The 17666-nt window shown below is 47.5% G+C and overlaps 1 protein-coding gene across 1 annotated transcript; it reads right to left on the bottom strand.

Moving 5' to 3' along the window:
* Positions 1-5992: 5992 nt before the first annotated feature.
* Positions 5993-17590, bottom strand: SLC19A2 (solute carrier family 19 member 2). The gene is made up of 6 exons (XM_082277959.1): positions 17346-17590; positions 16616-17221; positions 13327-13549; positions 9681-9873; positions 8675-8816; positions 5993-8460 (listed from the first exon to the last, which is right to left on the bottom strand). Exons 1-6 carry the CDS (start codon positions 17529-17531, stop codon positions 8335-8337), a joined length of 1476 nt encoding a protein of 491 aa, XP_082134085.1. The 5' UTR covers positions 17532-17590; the 3' UTR covers positions 5993-8334.
* Between the last annotated feature and the right edge of the window lie 76 nt (positions 17591-17666).

The raw sequence follows: 17666 nt of genomic DNA, 5'->3' as shown, positions 1-17666 counted from the left end.
GTTCAAGGCCAGGTTGGACAGTACTTTGAGCAACCTGGCCTAGTGGAAGGTGTCCCTGCCCATGGCAGGGAGGTCACAATTTGATGATCTTTAAGGTCCATTCCAATCCTTTAACATTCTATGATATGATATGGCAAGACAATATGGGGTGTAAGAGTTAGCTCTGACTCTGGATGGCCCTAGAACAGCAAGACAGCTCTTGCTGTGTAACCATCCTGCCCTTCCAGACAAGGATCACAGAATAAGAGAATCAAAAAGGGTTGCACCTGGACTTTCAAATCCATCTATGCATTTTGTAAAAACCCTTTCATCCAGCAGATGTTGCTTAAATTCTTCCAAGCTTTTAAATTCTGATGAGCATTTCTGAGTTCTCAGTTATTTACTCTCAGGAACACCAGCTCTGCTTCTTAGAACTCTGTATTTCATGCCGGACAAGACTGATGCTCTTTTAAACCTCTAAACTTAGTCAAGATTTGTTTTAGAGGAAAAAGCGGTAATAAAGCTGGGCATTTCTTGCTGCAAACTTGTTTGTACAGAAACTTTTGAAAGCTCTTCTTTTTCTTTAATTCACATGTTGTTCAAGAAAATCTGGCAGTTTTTTCACTTCTTTTTAGCTACCACTTGCCAGTGGAATCACTCATTCACACTAGATTTCTCAGAATTTAAATTTTTAGAGCTCGTTCAGACTGTTACCTTGGCTTTCCACACTGTATCTATTTCCCTCATGTTTTTCCTGCACCACCTCATATGACATGTAATGATTTTTGCTGGAAATGGCCCTTTCTTCACAAATATCTTTGGTTTGGGTGATGACATACTTGGGATTTTAATGGAGGTTACTTTGCTCTAGTGCATATTCAGCACAAAAGAACTATTTCCCTGTGACTTCATTATTATGATAAGTGGATACAAAGGCTGCACAGAGAAGTTGTGCCTTTAACAAAACACGTTCACACCAGTCTGTGACACTCAATATGAACACATTGAACACACTGTTCAATTAATTTAGGTTAAGTGTAATGATGGGGATCAGCATTCAGCCTTTCCTGTTGTAAGATAAAGTAGCCATGGCTGAAGAGAGAATTTCCAATTCAATGTCCTTGTTTCATAGAATCATAAAATGTTAAGGGGTTGGAATGGAGTTAAGGTCATCAAGTCCCAACTTCCCCTGCCATGGGCAGGAACCCCTCCCACTAGACCGGGTTGCTCAAAGCCCCATCCAGCCTGGCCTTGAACACTTTCCAGGAATGGGGCATCCACCATCTCCCTGGGCAACCTGTTCCAGTGTCTCACCACCCTCATAGTAAAGAATTTCTTCCTTGTATCTCACCTAAACTTCCTCTCTTTCAGTCTGTACCCATTTCCCCTTGTCCTGTCACTGCAGTTCCTGACAAGGAGTCCCTCTCCGGCTTCCCTGCAGGCCCCTTCAGATCCTGGGAGCTTGTAATGAGGTTTCCACACAACCTCCTCTTCTGCAGACTGAACAGCCCCAACCTTCTCAGCCTGTCTCCATAGGGGAGGGGATCCAGTCCTCTGACCAACCTCATGGCCTCCTCTGGCCTCGCTCCAACAGTTCCGTGTCCTTCTTATATTGTGGGCACCAAAAAATCCTGAATCAACTCCTATTCTATTTAGGGTATTACGGTGTAAAATGATTCAACCTTAAGAGGGACCAAAAGTATTCAGAAAATCTCAACTCTTCATCCTCACCTGCTTCTGTTCTACTTGGGGTGTGTCCGTGGGGGGTGTGAGCTGCGAGCACTTGTTCGGCACAGCTTAGTAACACCTCTACGTGGTTACACTCAGGCACAGCCACAACAAAAGGCGGGACAGTGCGATGGATTTCTGTCGCTTCGTCCCTCTGCACTAAAACATACACACATACACAGACCCGCGAAACCGAATCCCACGCGGGTGCGGTGGGGAACGTCCTCACCAGCATTCCCTGCTCCCCTGGGACACGCCGGGCCCCGCCGCTCCCGGCCGGGGACGAGGAGCTGCCGCCGCCGGGCGTTGCGGTTGCCGTGGCAGCGGCGGCGCCGCTCCGCGCACCGACCTGCAGCGCCGGTCCGCGCCACGGCGGCTCCCGAGGGACAAACGCCGCCTCCCGAGGGACGAACGCCGCCGCCCGAGGGACGAACGCCGCCGCCCGAGGGACGAACGCCGCCTCCCGAGGGACGAACGCCGCCGCCCGCAGCGCCGGTGCCGCCTGCGGGCACGGGCAGGCCCGGCCGCACCGCCCCGTTGCCATGGAGACGGGCCTCCCCGCCAGGGCCCCCCCTCCCCGCCGCCTTTTCCGGGTGGCACAATTCCACTCAACGGCTGGGAATTGTCGGGAAGCAGAACGCTGAGGGGAGCGGCAGCACACGCGCCCCAGCAGGAGAGGGGCAGGAGTGCGGCAGGCGGCTCTCGCTGTCCAGCCGAAAGCTCTTCTTCGATGCTGTTAAATTATGCACTCGTCAGGGAACAGCCTCAGTTTGCGTGCTGTATTATTCATCATGCTTCGGCTGGCAATGAGCAATCGGATCAGCCCAAGAGCCTGCAGTGTCAGGATTTGGGCTTTTGTTAATCACAGAATTGTTTGGGTTGGAAAGGGATCGTGAAGTTCTAATCCCTTTGCCATGGGCAAGGACTCCTTCCACTACACCAGGTTGTTCAGAGCCCCATCCAACCTGGCCTTGAACACCTCCAGGGATGGGACATCCACAACTTCTCTGGGCAACCCGTTCCAGTGTCTCACCACTAATGAAGACAGCACTGAATCTCCAGAGACACACCTCTCTGTGTTAACCACACGCTGCTCCTTGAACTTGGAAATGGAAAAAAAAAAAAAAAAAAAAAAAAAAAAAAAAAAAAAAAAAGAAGAAGAAAGAAAACAGGAAACGCCCTGAATTAATTCCCATCTGGAGGGGAAAAAAAAAAAAAAAGGCCAAAATTCCCCACCCTGATTTACCTGCAGGGCCAAGGGGGCTGGCAGAGGAAGAAGGATCAGACTCTGCACTAGAGCTGGAGGGAGGTGGCAGGTCACAGCCTCCTCTAGGGAGGATGAAACACCCCACAGGTAGTGTGTGCCCCTGAGGCCAGCAGGTTCCCAAAGAGCTGTGTGACCACCAGACTCCCCATGGAGCACACACAGAGCTCCCTGCAAGGGTAGGCAGCTGTCAGCAGCCATGCAGGGTGACCAAAGTCCACTCAGCATTACAAGATGCTTCCCCAGCACTGCATTTTGGGGGAGGACCCTCCTCAGGCCTCCTACCAGCCTGGGCTGCTGTAGCATGGGCGCCCCTGGGTGGAAAGAGGGAGAGAGGGAGGGAGTTCTCCTCACTGGCAGCACTGACATGGTGCCCATCACCCTGTCCCTCACACAGTCATGGCCCCAAGTTCTGAATACACTGGCCTGGCAATGCAAAGGACAGTCCAGTCTACAAGGCCACACACCTCAGCAGGCAGCACCTCCCCTGTATTAAAGGGTTAATGCTAATGAAAGAAAATCCAGGCAGAAAACAGCCATGAAGCCAGAGCTTTGGTAACTCTCAGAGTAACTCAAGTAGGGTCACCCTTTCGCTCAAAGTCACGTGGGATAGAAAAGCTAAACCCCTTCAAGGTGGGATTCAGGAGTTCTCTGAAGACATCTGTCATCATAGGCCACATGCCACAGGAGGAGGCTGAACTCCATGACCTCAGGGTTTCTGCTTATCCTACACCACGCAGTGAAAAAGAAAACCAGGTTTTGACATTGGTTCCAGTGGGCTGGAAGGGCTCCCTTATACTTACCAGAGATAACACTCGGGTACCTGCTTGGCGATGGTTCCTGCTGTACCTGGAAAAACTTCAACCAGTGGCCTCACCCAGGGCATGCAGTTATCCCACCCTTGAAGACAATATGCTGAATTTCTGATATTCCACATTTCGTAGATAGGTGTTTTGACAAGTTCATGGCAGACTAAAATACAGAGAACTGGGCACAATACCAAGGCTTTCTGCTCTGCTTTTGTTTAAGACTATCCTTCATCTTAAAAGCCTGTGCTATCCCTTTCATTCACAAGAGATGCTTTATGTGACTAATTACAAATCAGCGTGATTAAGACAAGGATTAGACCCCATTGTTGGAATGTCAAGCTGTGATGGTTTGATAATAATAACTTAATGATTTAAAGTCAATCAAAATTCATGCATGCATTCATTAATCCACATATCATTAAATGTAGGTTTACAGATGTTCCCATCTGTGAGGAAGCTGCAGAGCACGGTTATGAAAAAGGCAATAAAACAACAGTAAAGCAGTGCAGGGCTCCATGCACAGACCCCGACATGTTGGCTGCTCTTTTCCATGTCACAAATGCATCAGACACTGCGTTCAGGGAGCAGATTCATGTAGAGTGAGTGTGTTTGACAGAGAAAGGCTGGGTGACACCTTCAGAACAACATTAAACAAGCACCTTAACACCTTTTCTATGTAGTGTAGGAAACAGTTGACACTGTCAAAAGCCACAGGCAACAGGGTTCAGAGCATCCAGTCTCCTGCCCCTTCCGTAGCCGAAGTGCCTCTTTCCTTCCCAGTACTTGGCTACGATCACACCCATAGAGAAGAAAACGCAGCCGCTTCCCGACAGAGCCCTTCCCTTTCCCTGAGAGCACCTCCAGAGCAGCCGGCTGTGTCACACATGCACACTGCCACAGCAGGGTTTGAGTCCACACAGGGGGACGGACAGCAGTGGGTGCTGCTCCTGAAACAGCAGCCTCTGGCAGCTCTTACTATTTCTCGCTTTTTGGACAGAACAAGCCCAGCACCCAGTCTCTCGCTGGAGCAGTGATCCCAGCAACTACACCTCATCCTACCAGCATCACAGCAAGCCCAGTGCAGGACAGAGATTCAGTGGTAACACTCACCTCCAGCAGCCCCCAGCATCAACTGGAACAAAGAAACAGTCACAGCATCCCAGGCAGACAGCCGCGTGCAGTGTTTATCTCATCTCCGCCAAACCGCACTGCATGCTCTATCTCCAGCACAGAAATTCCGCTCCTTCACAGCAGCTGCGTGCCCCTTGCAGCTCTCTCGGCTGTACACGATGTGGCAGGATGCAATGGGAGGAGCAAGGATTGCCACAGTTCACGTGGACTTGCTTCACTTGCAGGCAAGAGCAGCCTTTCACCAGCACCAGATGAGAAAACACTTGAATCCATCTTAAGGATAATGCTGTATGACCTATTAGTTATCTTCCTGACATATGCAAGCAGAGATTTTAATCCCCCACAGTCAAGAAACTCATTCCTCCACAGCTGACTCCTGTATTCACCCAGGGAAGGCAGATGAATGAAATTCAGACCAGACCTGACATGCCAACAGTCCTAACCTTCAGCAAGAAAACTCAGCAATAAAGCTCTGAAGGAAACATTTATAAGAAAACCTCCCCTCCCCCTTTCCTCCCCAGAACACTCCTTTTCTCTTGTTTTTGGTGTTGTGCAGAGGGCTTGTCGGGCTACTACCCACACAGACCACTGTGCCCTCCAGCCCAGCCTGTACTATGAGGTACAGGCCATGTCTTCTAGAAACACAGCACAAGGAAAGCCTTCCAAGGCCATCAAGTGTGGGTGTGCCAGGATGGGGACCTTACAGCATTTCTCCTTTAAGGCCCCAATTTTGTAATTAGGTCAATGTAAGTAGAAAGGTCCTCCTGCATGGCAAACCTACACCTGCTTTCAATTACTGTCACCCCCAGTTACTGGAGCATCCTGACCAGGGCTACCCTGCATCAGTGAGGGTAACCGCTCAGCAGTTAAGAATCCTCAATACAAGACACTTGCACAGAGTTATGCAAACCTATACAAGCCAGCAAGCAACTATCAGCTTCTTGAAGCCTTGCTTCTTTTTGCATGTTTTGTTCTATATTGTTATTCTCTTTCTTACAAAGATGCTGAGAACAACCTGCAGCAGCAGTGCTGTGGATTAGCAGGGTATCAAAATAGAAAAAAAACCACTGTCCACACAGGATATCTCAGAGTATTTTTATTTAACAAAAATAGCTGTTTAATTAGAAACCAACAGTGTCCACATGGTTACAGAATTTCATAGGCATCATTATTAACTCTGCATGCAGCTCCAATCAGGCTCTATAGTCACCTCATCACCACAGCAACAGCACAGCTCAGAACCTTAACAACATCCAGGTATGGCATCCATACATTGTGGGCCTGAAAACATACACAGTATAGCGAGCCTCTCTATTACAGTTGCCACAGTTTCATTACTTTGGTACAAAACCCATTGATAATGCTGTAAGTCATTAGTTAATTTGTGACTTGCTTCTAAAATAACTGGGCTGTTCCCCATCAAAGATTTGATTTCTGTATGAAAAGTATGATTAAAACTGAGCTGCTCCTTTTGGTCACTTGACAGGAGTGCTGTACAGTCACTCCCCCTGCCTTGCTCCAACTGCCATCAGACCAAGGAACTCAAAGGACAGACTATCCCTGTCCCAGGACAGCTCATCAGCTAGCACTTCATGGCTCCAGATTTTATTTAAAAAAAAAAACCAAAACAGTAGAGAAAGGAACATATACATGGGTGGCTTCAAGTTTCCATTTCAGGATAAGGCAGATAAGTTTACATGTGTAAATGCCAGTGCAGCTGAGCCCCCCCTTAGGGGGCTGTTTCAGCAGGCAGCCTGAAGAAAGAAAAGCTTTGGGGAGCAGGCTCCCCTGAGCAGCCAGCCTGGAAGGGCTCCCTGGATCCCAGGCAGCACACGCCAAACACATTAATCATGCACCTTGTGTGGTAAAGGCTGAGGCTCACAGAAAGTGATGAGAAATGTCCCAGCTAGAGGGAAAACACCTTCCCAACCCCACTGCTGTGAAGTCTCCATGGCACTAAAAGCAAGTGATGAACCAAAGCTGCTTCTTCAGCTGGAAGAAGAAAGGAGCTCTAAGGAACACACAGAGAGAAGGCATGGAGGGAAAGGCTGCATTGCACCTTCCTCCTTGCCAGCTCTCCTGTATGCTTAAATTCACCACAACCTGCACAGCAACAGGGACACTCCATAGGCATTTGTTGCTGTGCTGGTCATGCTGCCCGAGTATCCAAGGTGGCCAAGCCCAGGCCAGTTCTGTGCAACTCCTCCTCAGTGTTGAAGCAATTTGGAAAAAATAAATTATTTTAAGAAACAGATGAGAGGCAAATCCCAAATTGCTTAAACTGGACAAAACAAAAGAATTGCCCACTCTAAACATTCATTGTTCTGCTCATGTGGGAAGAAGAGGTAGAACTAGTGGACAGAGACCCACCAGAAGCATAAAGGCATTTTAAAATAATGGTGGAAAAATGACAGACCATAAATCATCATTTTTCAATGCCTCAGGCAGTCATTCTGTTAACTACCATAATTGAAGGTGTCAATTTAATCACCATAGTCAAAATTCTCTAAGGGCACAAAGAATAGCTTAAAAGCCTGTGAGTTACCTTCCTTCTCAGTGCTACACTAACACCCACCATCTCCCTGAAACAGTCCAGCCCCAGGTTGTGAGGCAATGACTCCTGTAATCACAGGAACCTGCAGCCCTGAGGGACAAAGGCAAAGTTATCCAAGGGTCCCTTGGATTAGCATTTTGCCTATTTCAACTCCAAGTTCCCCTCCAGCTTTACAGTCCCTTGGGCACAGGCCTTCGTGGCACAAGTAGTCCTGCTGATAGCCCATCCACCAGTGTCACAGATTGCCCCAGGACACAGTTATGTTTTTGGGGAAGCACCATGATCAGCTAAGGTAAACCTCGGGCAGCAGGGATGACAGACAGGAACAGGAGAAGCAGTCCAAGCTCCTCAAGGAAGCATGTGCAGAAACGTGTACCAGTCCTCAAAACAGAGCATCCAGCATCACAGGGCAGCCTCAGTGAGAGCCACACTGCAGAGCACAGCCCTCAGGCCACCTCCTGTTCCAGGCCCGGGGCTCTCCACAGAGAGGTCTGCTAATGTGCCCTCATTTCTGCCCTGTAGCAGCACCTCATGACAGAGAGCAGCAGTTCACCAGACAATCACAAAACTGCCTGCAGATGGACAGTGTTAGACTAAAACCTCCCAAGGTTTTCTCATTCTTTGAGAAAATTTACTGTTCTTTGCTGCACATCCCATATATGCAACAGAAGAACAAAAGGCATTTTAGAAAGAAGATATTTGTTCTTACTTACGTAAGAGCTAATACATTTACCTTCTAAAATGTGCTACTAATATAGTATAAATATGGATCATATACCGTTAAGGTGGCTGCCTTGGGAAGAAAAGGCAGAGATTAAAAATAGACCTATATCTTCATATGTAGCCACCAAGAGTCTTTTCTTGGTGCACTACTGGCTTTCAGGTGATCTGCTTTGCATCTGCTCTCGCCTCCTGTAAGCTCTCACAATACTGCAGATGCCGCTGACCAAGAACACCAGCGAGATGGCCGCAAAGTAAGAGGCGTAAATCATGAACTGCAGAGAAGAGGAAAAGAAAATAAAAAGAAGTGGTTAAACCAAGCAGTTAGCAGATTTGTAAAAATGTTAAAAAATAAATGAGTTCCCTTCCTCTTCTAAAATATCAGGAATCAGTGGTTATTTCTCTGTCAAATCCTTGACCCATAAACAGGTAGTTTATCTTCCTCCCTTCCCTATCTCCCATCAATAAAGGTAAGAGCATCTATCATACCTGGGTGAAGATGCCCAAGCCAAGCCCACTGGCATCCACGACAATCAAAGTGAGCAGAGTCTGAAGTGCTAACGCAATGAAAGTATTGACCCCAAACACCAGCGCATACCGCTCCACACTGAGATTTGTAGCAATCTGGAACCTGGAAAGAAAGGTCAACCAGAAACATAAGGGAAAAAGCAGGGGAATGCATGAATGGCAGGAACATTTCTGGGCAGAACGACTATGCACCCTGAGGAGTTACGCTGACTGGTTTAGTATTTTCCACAGCTAAATTACATTGCACAGATAGTGTTCTTTCCTAAATAGGATCATGATGGATTAACTTAGAAGCTAGAAGAGACCCATAAGACACATGCAACCCCTCTTTTTAAAAACAAACAACCCCACCCCTCACTGAAGGAGCCCTGTGGGTTTCGGTGTTACAGAAGCAGCCCTGCTGTCCAGCGTAAAGGGTCTTGCCACACGGAGAAGATGAAATGCACTCTGGTGCCAGAGAACTGTTGGCAATCTCAAAGCTTCAGTCTGTTGCTGTGTGGTCCATGACCTCTTGCATCCTTCTAACCAGAACTCCCTTTGCAGTTGCCAGTTTCAGCATCACCCCTCTTACTGTGCTTGAGCTGTCTTGGAGTGATTATGTGGTTCAAAAGCAGCTATGCTTTCCCCCCCAAAGTGACAAATAACATTGAAGTAGTTTTCTTAGGGAAAGTTGATGCTTCAACCCAGGCAAAGCATTGTCCTTTCCTCATCTGTTAACACTTCACTACAGCCACACTTACGAAAAACATCCCCCTAGCAATCAGCACTATCTAATATTTAGAAGCAGTCACTTCAGTGTCACAAGACTTTTAAGCTTGGGCACACTGCCAGCCAAATATATCTCCATGCCACAGCTTCCAATCTGAATCACAAGACAGACCCTTGCAACAGACTCTTGTTACACAGAAAATGTGCTGCTTTCACACCAGCTGTAACCTTGAGAGCAGTTTACATTACAAATACTCACGTTGCTATTGTGATTAGCATCATGTAGATAATTCTGAAGACGACATAGGATGCATAGCACACCCAGATGTTACGAACAGTGTCCATGACATACACAGCAGCAGCAATAAGAAAGGAGAACAGGGCAAGTGCCACCTCACCCCACATTGCCCAGGATGTTTTTATGTGACCCACAACAACAACTGCAACAGCTCCTGTGAGGGGAAGGAAAGCATAACTCTTAGTAATTACAGTTGGAGCAATTTGGAGATGGTGTACTGGGAGCTCTACAGCCCCTAACAGCCAAACATGAATGAAATGGAGGACACAAATGAGAACACCTTAGCAGCTCTCCTTCCTGACCCCTCCCTCACCTGAAATCCTGCTGCAAAGTCCCATTTACTTTTACAGAAACAGGAAAAAAATACATAGGTCAATGCTGACTGCCTCCAAAGTCTCGTATCTGGCTCTGGAAGAATGACAGCCCCAGGCCCCAGAGCACTGCCAGCCGGTCCTCTACACTTGACTGTGGCAGTGCGGTCAATAATTGGGCAGTCTCTATTGAGAAATGCAAACCCTGGTTCTCCAAAGCACTCACCTAATTATTTAGTGGTGCTTTAGCAGAGGCTAGGAGGGAGGAAGACACTACTCACTTTAAAGCACAGTTGTTAGAGCTCTCTCCCAGGAGGCAGAAACACCTACATTTGCTGTCATCTCCACATTGGGCTGTAACAGTAAGTAAGGAGTCCAAATCCACATCTCCTGGGATACAGCCTAATCACAGCGTATAATCATGCACTATTGATTGTGCAAGAACAATCCTTTACAACCCAAACAGGTTTGTAACTCTGGCTGGATTTTATGAATGGTGGATGGGGAGAAAAGACAAATCATAGGATGGGAAAGCATGTGGTATTTCATGCAATTCAACGAGCAGACAAGGTGTGTTTCATGCACTATCACCGTTGCAACTACTGAGAAGCCTAAATACACATTACATTGATAGAAAATTCCCGTTTCAAGTAGGCCTTGTTCTGCAAACAAGTCAAATAGCAACCAACAGCATAATGGCTGTACACAGCAAACCAGACAAACAGCATACTGACAAAGGGAGGTTTACAGGACATCTCTGAAAAACAGGATTGTGTTCAGCAGTAGACCACTGCACAGAAGTGCTACAGTGCACCATCTAAGCTCTTTGTAGCCCTTATCTGGCCTGCTGTCTTAGAAAACCTTCAAGCACACCAAGACTCCTTATGTACCATCAGTTTGCACAAGCCTGCGATCCTGTCAGACCTCACATCAATCTCGCAGACTGGTGAAGAAGGGAGCTATGCCAAGGCAAAGGATTTATTTTCCCCCACTAAAGTCTTCTCAGTGCCTGCTGTGACACAACCTGACTAACATCTTGTTCTTTGAAAGTCTGGCTTCCCCAGTAGCAAAACTCTGAGATGCAAAAAGAAGCTAAATCCTAGAGCATTCTTCCTACTGTCTCAGCAATTCTGAAATTTGGGAACAGACATGAAGATCTCATGGCAATTCATGAAGTTGTGCTCTCCCTATGTGCCCAGGCTGTATCAACCTGACACCTAATTAAGATATTCAGTCTCTGGCCTTCAATGAAACACATTCAGCTGATCCAGTGGTTTCACAACCCAAACTGATAAAGGATTGCCAAACTCCAAAGAAGGTGCAGGGATGCAACATAACATTCAGCTGATCTCCCTAGAAGGAATACTACTTCTGTTTCCCAGGACAGGGAGCCGACAGCTACATGAGTCACCGTGCCAACTTAAACCCTTCTGCAGGGCAGGGATGGCAACAGCACCTTATGCAAAGGTTGCCAAACATTGCTCAGAATGACTAAGAACAATGAAAATGGCAAATCAGATCTGGGATGCAGCAGGAGAGGTATTTCTAGTAGAAGGAGAAGAGTAAACAGCATGTGCTTCTCTAAGTCTGAGGCCTCACTGAATAAAGCCAAGTGCAATTCTGGTTATCCACCTTCAAAAAGAATGCAACTCAAACCAGGTTTGGTGCAAAGAGGGGCTAATTAGGAAGAGAACAAAGAGCTTAAATTTACCAAAGAACAACTAGAAAAACCTGGCTTCTTTGGCCCAGAACAAAGATTTTGTGTTAAAATACAAACTTGGCATGACATTAGAGACAAATAAACTGCTCATTAATAAGTTCAAACTGGAAATCAGGAGTCAGAGCATTTGCACCAGTGCCTAGGAAGGCAGGTCACTGCATGCTCATTCTCAACAGGTGTTAGGATTTCCAGTCCTGTTACACATTTCAAGCTTTTAGTTGTGAGTATTAATTCATTAAACTTTTCTTCTTTCAAGCAATTAATCTCTATCAACTTGAAGGACTTTTGGTTGCATCTTTTGAGCAGTTCAGGCTAATTTGCTTTTATGAAACATGACCCAAAATGATTAGACTATTTAGAAAAATGATACTTGAGGAAAAAAATCAAAATGGGAAACTAAAAAACTTCAGTTTTATAAGGGTTTAGGTCCATTGTTCACAGGCTTTTAAAAAAAGGACCTTGTTATCAAAAATGGTCATGATAAGGTTTGAAGAATACCCCTCCATATATATATATATATATAATCCTGCTGATATTAGGCCACATTATGGGTCTTCTTTCCCTTGATACCAATTCTTCTCCTTCCTGGGACAAAGGCGGGATGGTAGAGGAAGCTAATTCAAACAAGAAGTAAGAGCCACAGGTTCATGCTAGAGCGGAGAAAAACAGTGTATGAGACCAAGCTATTCAAGTGCAGGTTTAGCACACCAGGGACTGAACAGACAAAGTCATCAAGTTGCCAACAGCTTCAAACCCAGCTAACAACGGGTTGTACACTGGCTTTTAGAACTATAAACCAGCCACAGCTTCCTACTGAACTTCAAGAAGGGGCTGAGCATGCCCAAGAAAGCACTAATAATTTATTTGTGTACTTTGGTTTCTTTTGCCCCCAAGGAGGTGATGTCCACAGCAGATGATGGAACAATGACTCCATCAAAGAAAAGAGACACGCTGCAGCAACATCTAGAAAACCTCTGTAAGGGTATGTTAGCTACTTTAAAAAGGTATTGTCCTAGTTCTGGTAATGAAACAGTACTGAACAACTTCATAAACAAATGCTTGTGTTGACTGACCTACCTGTCCCTTTCAAGTCAACCAACTTCTTTCATCTTAATAGCTTCTGCTCCTAACAGTGCTGAAATGACTAACCATGGCTCACTGCATGCTGTGCGTGTGCAGGAAACCTTGGTACCCTCCTGGTGGAAAACCAAACACACAGGACCCCATGTCTGACTGAGTGCTTAAAACAAGCATAACCCCACTGTCATAGTGACAGCCAAGAACACACAGTCAGCCACATGCCTGGAGCCTTCTGCCAAGTATTTCAGAATGAAGATTGGCTTGGGAGGCTCCTCTAAACACCTACGTACAGGATTACGAGAATCAGGGCTGCTTCAGCGACTAACTCACACTAAGCACCTACCTGTGCATGTCAGGGAAGATTCACCCCAGATGCTGGGGTTTACCTCTCCTGCATGCTTGGGGGAATGCAAGGCACTTCCAAATCATGCTCTAATGACCTTGAGGGAAACAAGACATTTCTCACAGCACAACAGGAGCTATGCCAGAAGCTTACCTAGGAGCGTCGAGGCTGCCTCCACAGCACCATTGTAGATATCCGTGCTGTGAGAAGGAAGCACCATCTCCCACAGGCCCTGAGCGTAGTTGATGACCTGAAAGTAGCCACAGGTGGACAGTGCCCACCACACAGACCAGCAGAGCATGGTCCTGGAGGAGTAGCACTGCAGCAAGTCCCGCCAGAGATCCTTAAGCACCTTTACGATATCTACTTTCTGTTTCTGCATAAATAGGAGAAGGAAGGGGAGAGAAATGTTAAGCCTTTGTTTATGAGTACTTCACACTGCTCCACAAAATTGCCCCTTTCAGTTGGTCTGATCACTGGTGAGTGACAATACCACTCCTGGACACAAACCCCTACAGAGTAATGAATAAAAAGCTTTCCCATCTCACAGTCTCTCTGCCAACCAGGGCTGTATCCTTACATGCAGAGGAAGGGTTCAGCCCCAAGCAGCACCTCTCCATCTCTGGCTCTCCCCAGAAGAGAGCAGGGACACACACATGTTATGTGAGCAACTGAAGGGCACCAGAGAAGAAACACCAGAGAACAGGATACAATATCCACTTTGACAAGACAGGATGAGAAGCCAGCTATTTACATCATAAAGGCAAAAAAAACCCGCTGACACTTTTAAATCCTGATTCAAATTCAACCAAATTTTGTAGCACAGAGAACATGAAAGACATCAAATGACTATATCTCTATCCATATAAGTTGATTTTTTTCAGTACAGGCATTTGGGGTTTATAAATACTCAGAGAAGCAATCTCATTACCACATGCTCTACCCCTGTTCAAGCTCACCAAGGCTTCAAGAAGGTGAGAGATGTCACTTGGGGATCTAAAGCGAAACAGAAGCTACTTCCACCAGACACTGGCAGCTCCTGCACATACAAGTGCCCTGACAAATGACATGAGATAAGAAATGAAGCTTTCCACTCCAAATCTTTCTAGAAAAAGCATGAAAGGGGGCAAACCCTTAAAAAATAATTGAAAATAGATCTATTCTAGCAACAGCGGATGACAACAATCAAAATTGCTTTTTACCTACAGACTGTTACAGTCCTGTTCTTTACCACTTTATGTCAAGAGCAGCAGAGGAAAAGAGTATGTCTTTACTTTGTAGACCAAAGTTCCTGGTTGCATTTGCTGCATGCACACATGTACAGAATCTGTGTAGACCCTGTAGGGCAAAACCCTGCTAGTCTGAGTAGCAGGAGCAGTTACTTCATGCAAGACTGGGCAAAGCCCCAAGGCCCACCCAGCACCTCAGGCCCCTGTGAATTTGGATTCCCTGCAGGGAAACACACAGCATTGTCACAGGACTGAACTATTGCACATTGTGCTGTCACATGTCCAGTTTCAGAGTGGTTTCCAGACAGCAGCAGCAACTTTGGGCTCTTGGCATTACGCCCTTTCCCTGGGGGAATTGTGCAGTGTGTGCCTGGGAAAGATTGTTTCCATGAGCAATAAAACTCATTTTAAAATGTTTCTACTAAAACCCCAAAAGACCACAGCCTGAAACCTGTCCCAAACTCCCTCTCTTCCACCCCTTCAAGTGCCACTGATTTCTAAGCATCTTCATTGAACACCACAACAGTCCCACCAGTGCTATGCCAATGGCCTAACTCTTGCTCTGTGGATACCATTCCTCCAAAACACAACAGAACAACTCGGGAAGAGGTGAGCTTGTGGCAATGTGACTTTAGCACATAATTCCCACACAGAAGATTTCACACGAAGCTCAAGTTTAGGTGCAGGAAAACAAGGGAAGGGACCGTCACACACACTGCAAAAACTGATCTGGCTGTTCAGCCCTAAGCACATGTCTGATAAGCCAGAAAGGCCCACCTGCCCTGCTATGGCCTGGCTGTGTCTCTTCAGTACAATTATTCCTACAGGCATCCATGCTCATGAAATATGGTTGCTGTTACCTCAGTAAGAAGGACAATCATCACACTCCAGTGCTCCTCAGCCTTCAGCACCTGGTGTAAGTGACCTCTGGGGAGTTAGTTAGGCAGGTGTACTTGCTCCTTTTCTAAACTTTTCTCCACTACTTTGGCACTACATGTACCCTCACAGAAGGGGAGTAAAGTAAACAAAAGGGATGGATAAGTTATGCATTAGTCATTATTGGCACAGAATTTGTCTTAACAAATACCCTTCAGCATGCAAGCATAACTCGGGTAAAAATATCCTTGCTCACACAAGATCGTGCTGGATGGGACAGGATTAAGTCCCTGGAATGTTAATACCTTTAATTCCTAGCTGTAGCTGGAGAAGCAGAAAGCAGCCCTGGATGCTGCCTCCCCTAAACCAGCTAACTGGGGCTTACTTGCTAAGAAATACCCACTGCTGACTAATCCAGCAGTCGCGCTTACCTTCTGGCTCGTTCTCAGAACCAGCATGGCCTCCTTCTGTCCAAGAAGCAAGGCTGGCCTCTCCCCAGAGCCAAGAATCCCCCTGCCTGCATTCCCTGGAGCAGCGTGACCAGCAGGGGCCTGCCAAGCAGGCAACTACACACTCACACTGGGCCTCAAAACTGGAGGCTGCTCACCCAGGTGGGACCCAGCAGGTCCCTCCACCAAGCAAGGGTCCCCACACTTGTTTCCATACAAAGGGCTTTGCCAGAGGTTATGCAGCCCACAAAAGCCACAAGTCAGGGCACTACCTTGGTGTTCTCAGGGGCTGCATTAAGCTGATACTATGCAAATGTGCTTCCTGCAATTTATCCATATTCTACCCTTCTATAGCTAATCAATGTTTGCTTCCAAGTGCTCTCAAGAACTACTACAGTTTCCTTCCTAGACCAGTTTCCTTCCAGGGTCATACGATAAACCCCAAATATTATACAGCACAACTTGCACAACAGTTGGAGTAACAATGTCAGAATGTGAGTGCAAGAAGAATTGCCTCTTTTCTGCAAGTCACTGGGTGCATCCAGAAGCACACACAGAGTTTGGACATATGCTCAATTTTTAGTATCCCAGAGATGTCCCTTGCTTTTGTACCAATGGATGGCAATCTGATGGCCAGAGCATTCAAACTGCAGCCTTGTAAGACAGGGAGAGCAATTTCAGAAAAACTAAGGAGCAGCCTACCATGCTCAAACAGCAAAAGGATGCCAGTAATAATTCTCCTCGTGGCATAAATAAGGAAGTGAGATAAGTAAAGGGATTCTCTTTTGCTGTTACATATTACATCTCTATGCTATGTACATACAGGCACATCTCACAACCATGTCAGTACAGCATCTCCTTCTCATGTAAACTCAGGGCACAACTCACCTGTTTCTCTGCTGAATGACCCTCCCCATTTAAGGGAACTTTTGCCTCATCCTCCCAGCCAGGTGCCCTCTGCACATCGGGATGATCTTGGACAACTGCTCCATTTTTACAGTCCATGACCTTCATTTCACAGCTAAGCCGCTGACTTGAAATGTGGTGAAAGAAAAGGCTTTTTTGTGGCATGGGCAGGAACCACGCCGTGCCAAAGGCAATGGATATGCTGGTTAAGGAGATAACATTCAAGCTGAAAAGGGACCATCCCGCTACTGACACAAGGATCTGCCCAGACACCGAGCCCACTGTGTAGCCCACCAGGGTGGCACTTCGGCAGTAGCTGGTAACCTTTTGGTACAGATTGATATCGACGACACTGTAGATGTAGGAATAATAGGCGATGTCGGTGGCAGTCCCCATCCCGTAGAAGAACTCAAGGAACTGGATGGCCCACAGCCCCTGGGCGTACAGCAGCATGAACCAGGTGACGATGAGGCTCAGGCCCTGCAGCAGGACCACAGGCTTGTACCGCAGGTAGTCCGTGGCCAGGAACACGGGGAACAGCAGCGCCAGGTAGGAGTAAGTCCACACCGGGTAAATCTCGTTGAACACCTGCGGAAGGGAAAAGACGGCGGTGACCCCCAGCGCTCACGTACTGCGAACAAAACACGGACAGACAGACACGCACCCCGCGGGGGGGGGCTGGAGGGAAGGAGGGTACTCGGGGCCGCGGTACCTGGGTCTCGGAGAGGTTCTTGTGCGGCCCCAGCAGGTACCGGGTGAGGAAGGGCTCCGACGGCCGCACGCTGCAGAAGAAGCCGTAGGCGCAGAGCAGCGCCGTGGGCAGCGCCCAGCAGCACGCGCCGCCGCCGGCAGCCCGGGCGGAGCGCTGCGCCGGCCGCCCCCCGTGCGAGTCCGCCATGCCGGGCCGGGCCAAAGGCGCTCCCGGGGCCGGAGGCTCCGGTGCCGGGCGCGGGCGCGTCCCGGTCACCTCCCGAGAGGAGGCTCGGGCCCCGGCCCGCGGCGCTGCGCCCACGCTGATTGGCCGGCGCGAGGG

Source organism: Coloeus monedula, assembly GCF_965178545.1.
Source record: "Coloeus monedula genome assembly, chromosome: 3".
Lineage (NCBI taxonomy): Eukaryota > Metazoa > Chordata > Aves > Passeriformes > Corvidae > Coloeus > Coloeus monedula.
The sequence above is the reverse complement of the archived record's forward strand: the minus strand, read 5'-3'. Positions and strand labels throughout refer to the sequence as shown.

Coding starts and splice junctions, on each gene's coding strand:
- SLC19A2 (XM_082277959.1), bottom strand. CDS start 17,531: ATGGCGGACTCGCACGGGGGGCGGCCGGCGCAGCGCTCCGCCCGGGCT. Junction 9,874..13,326: donor GGCAGCCTCGACGCTCCTAG/GTAAGCTTCTGG, acceptor TTCCCCTCACAG/GAGCTGTTGCAGTTGTTGTT. Junction 8,461..8,674: donor GCTTGGGCATCTTCACCCAG/GTATGATAGATG, acceptor TCTTCTCTGCAG/TTCATGATTTACGCCTCTTA.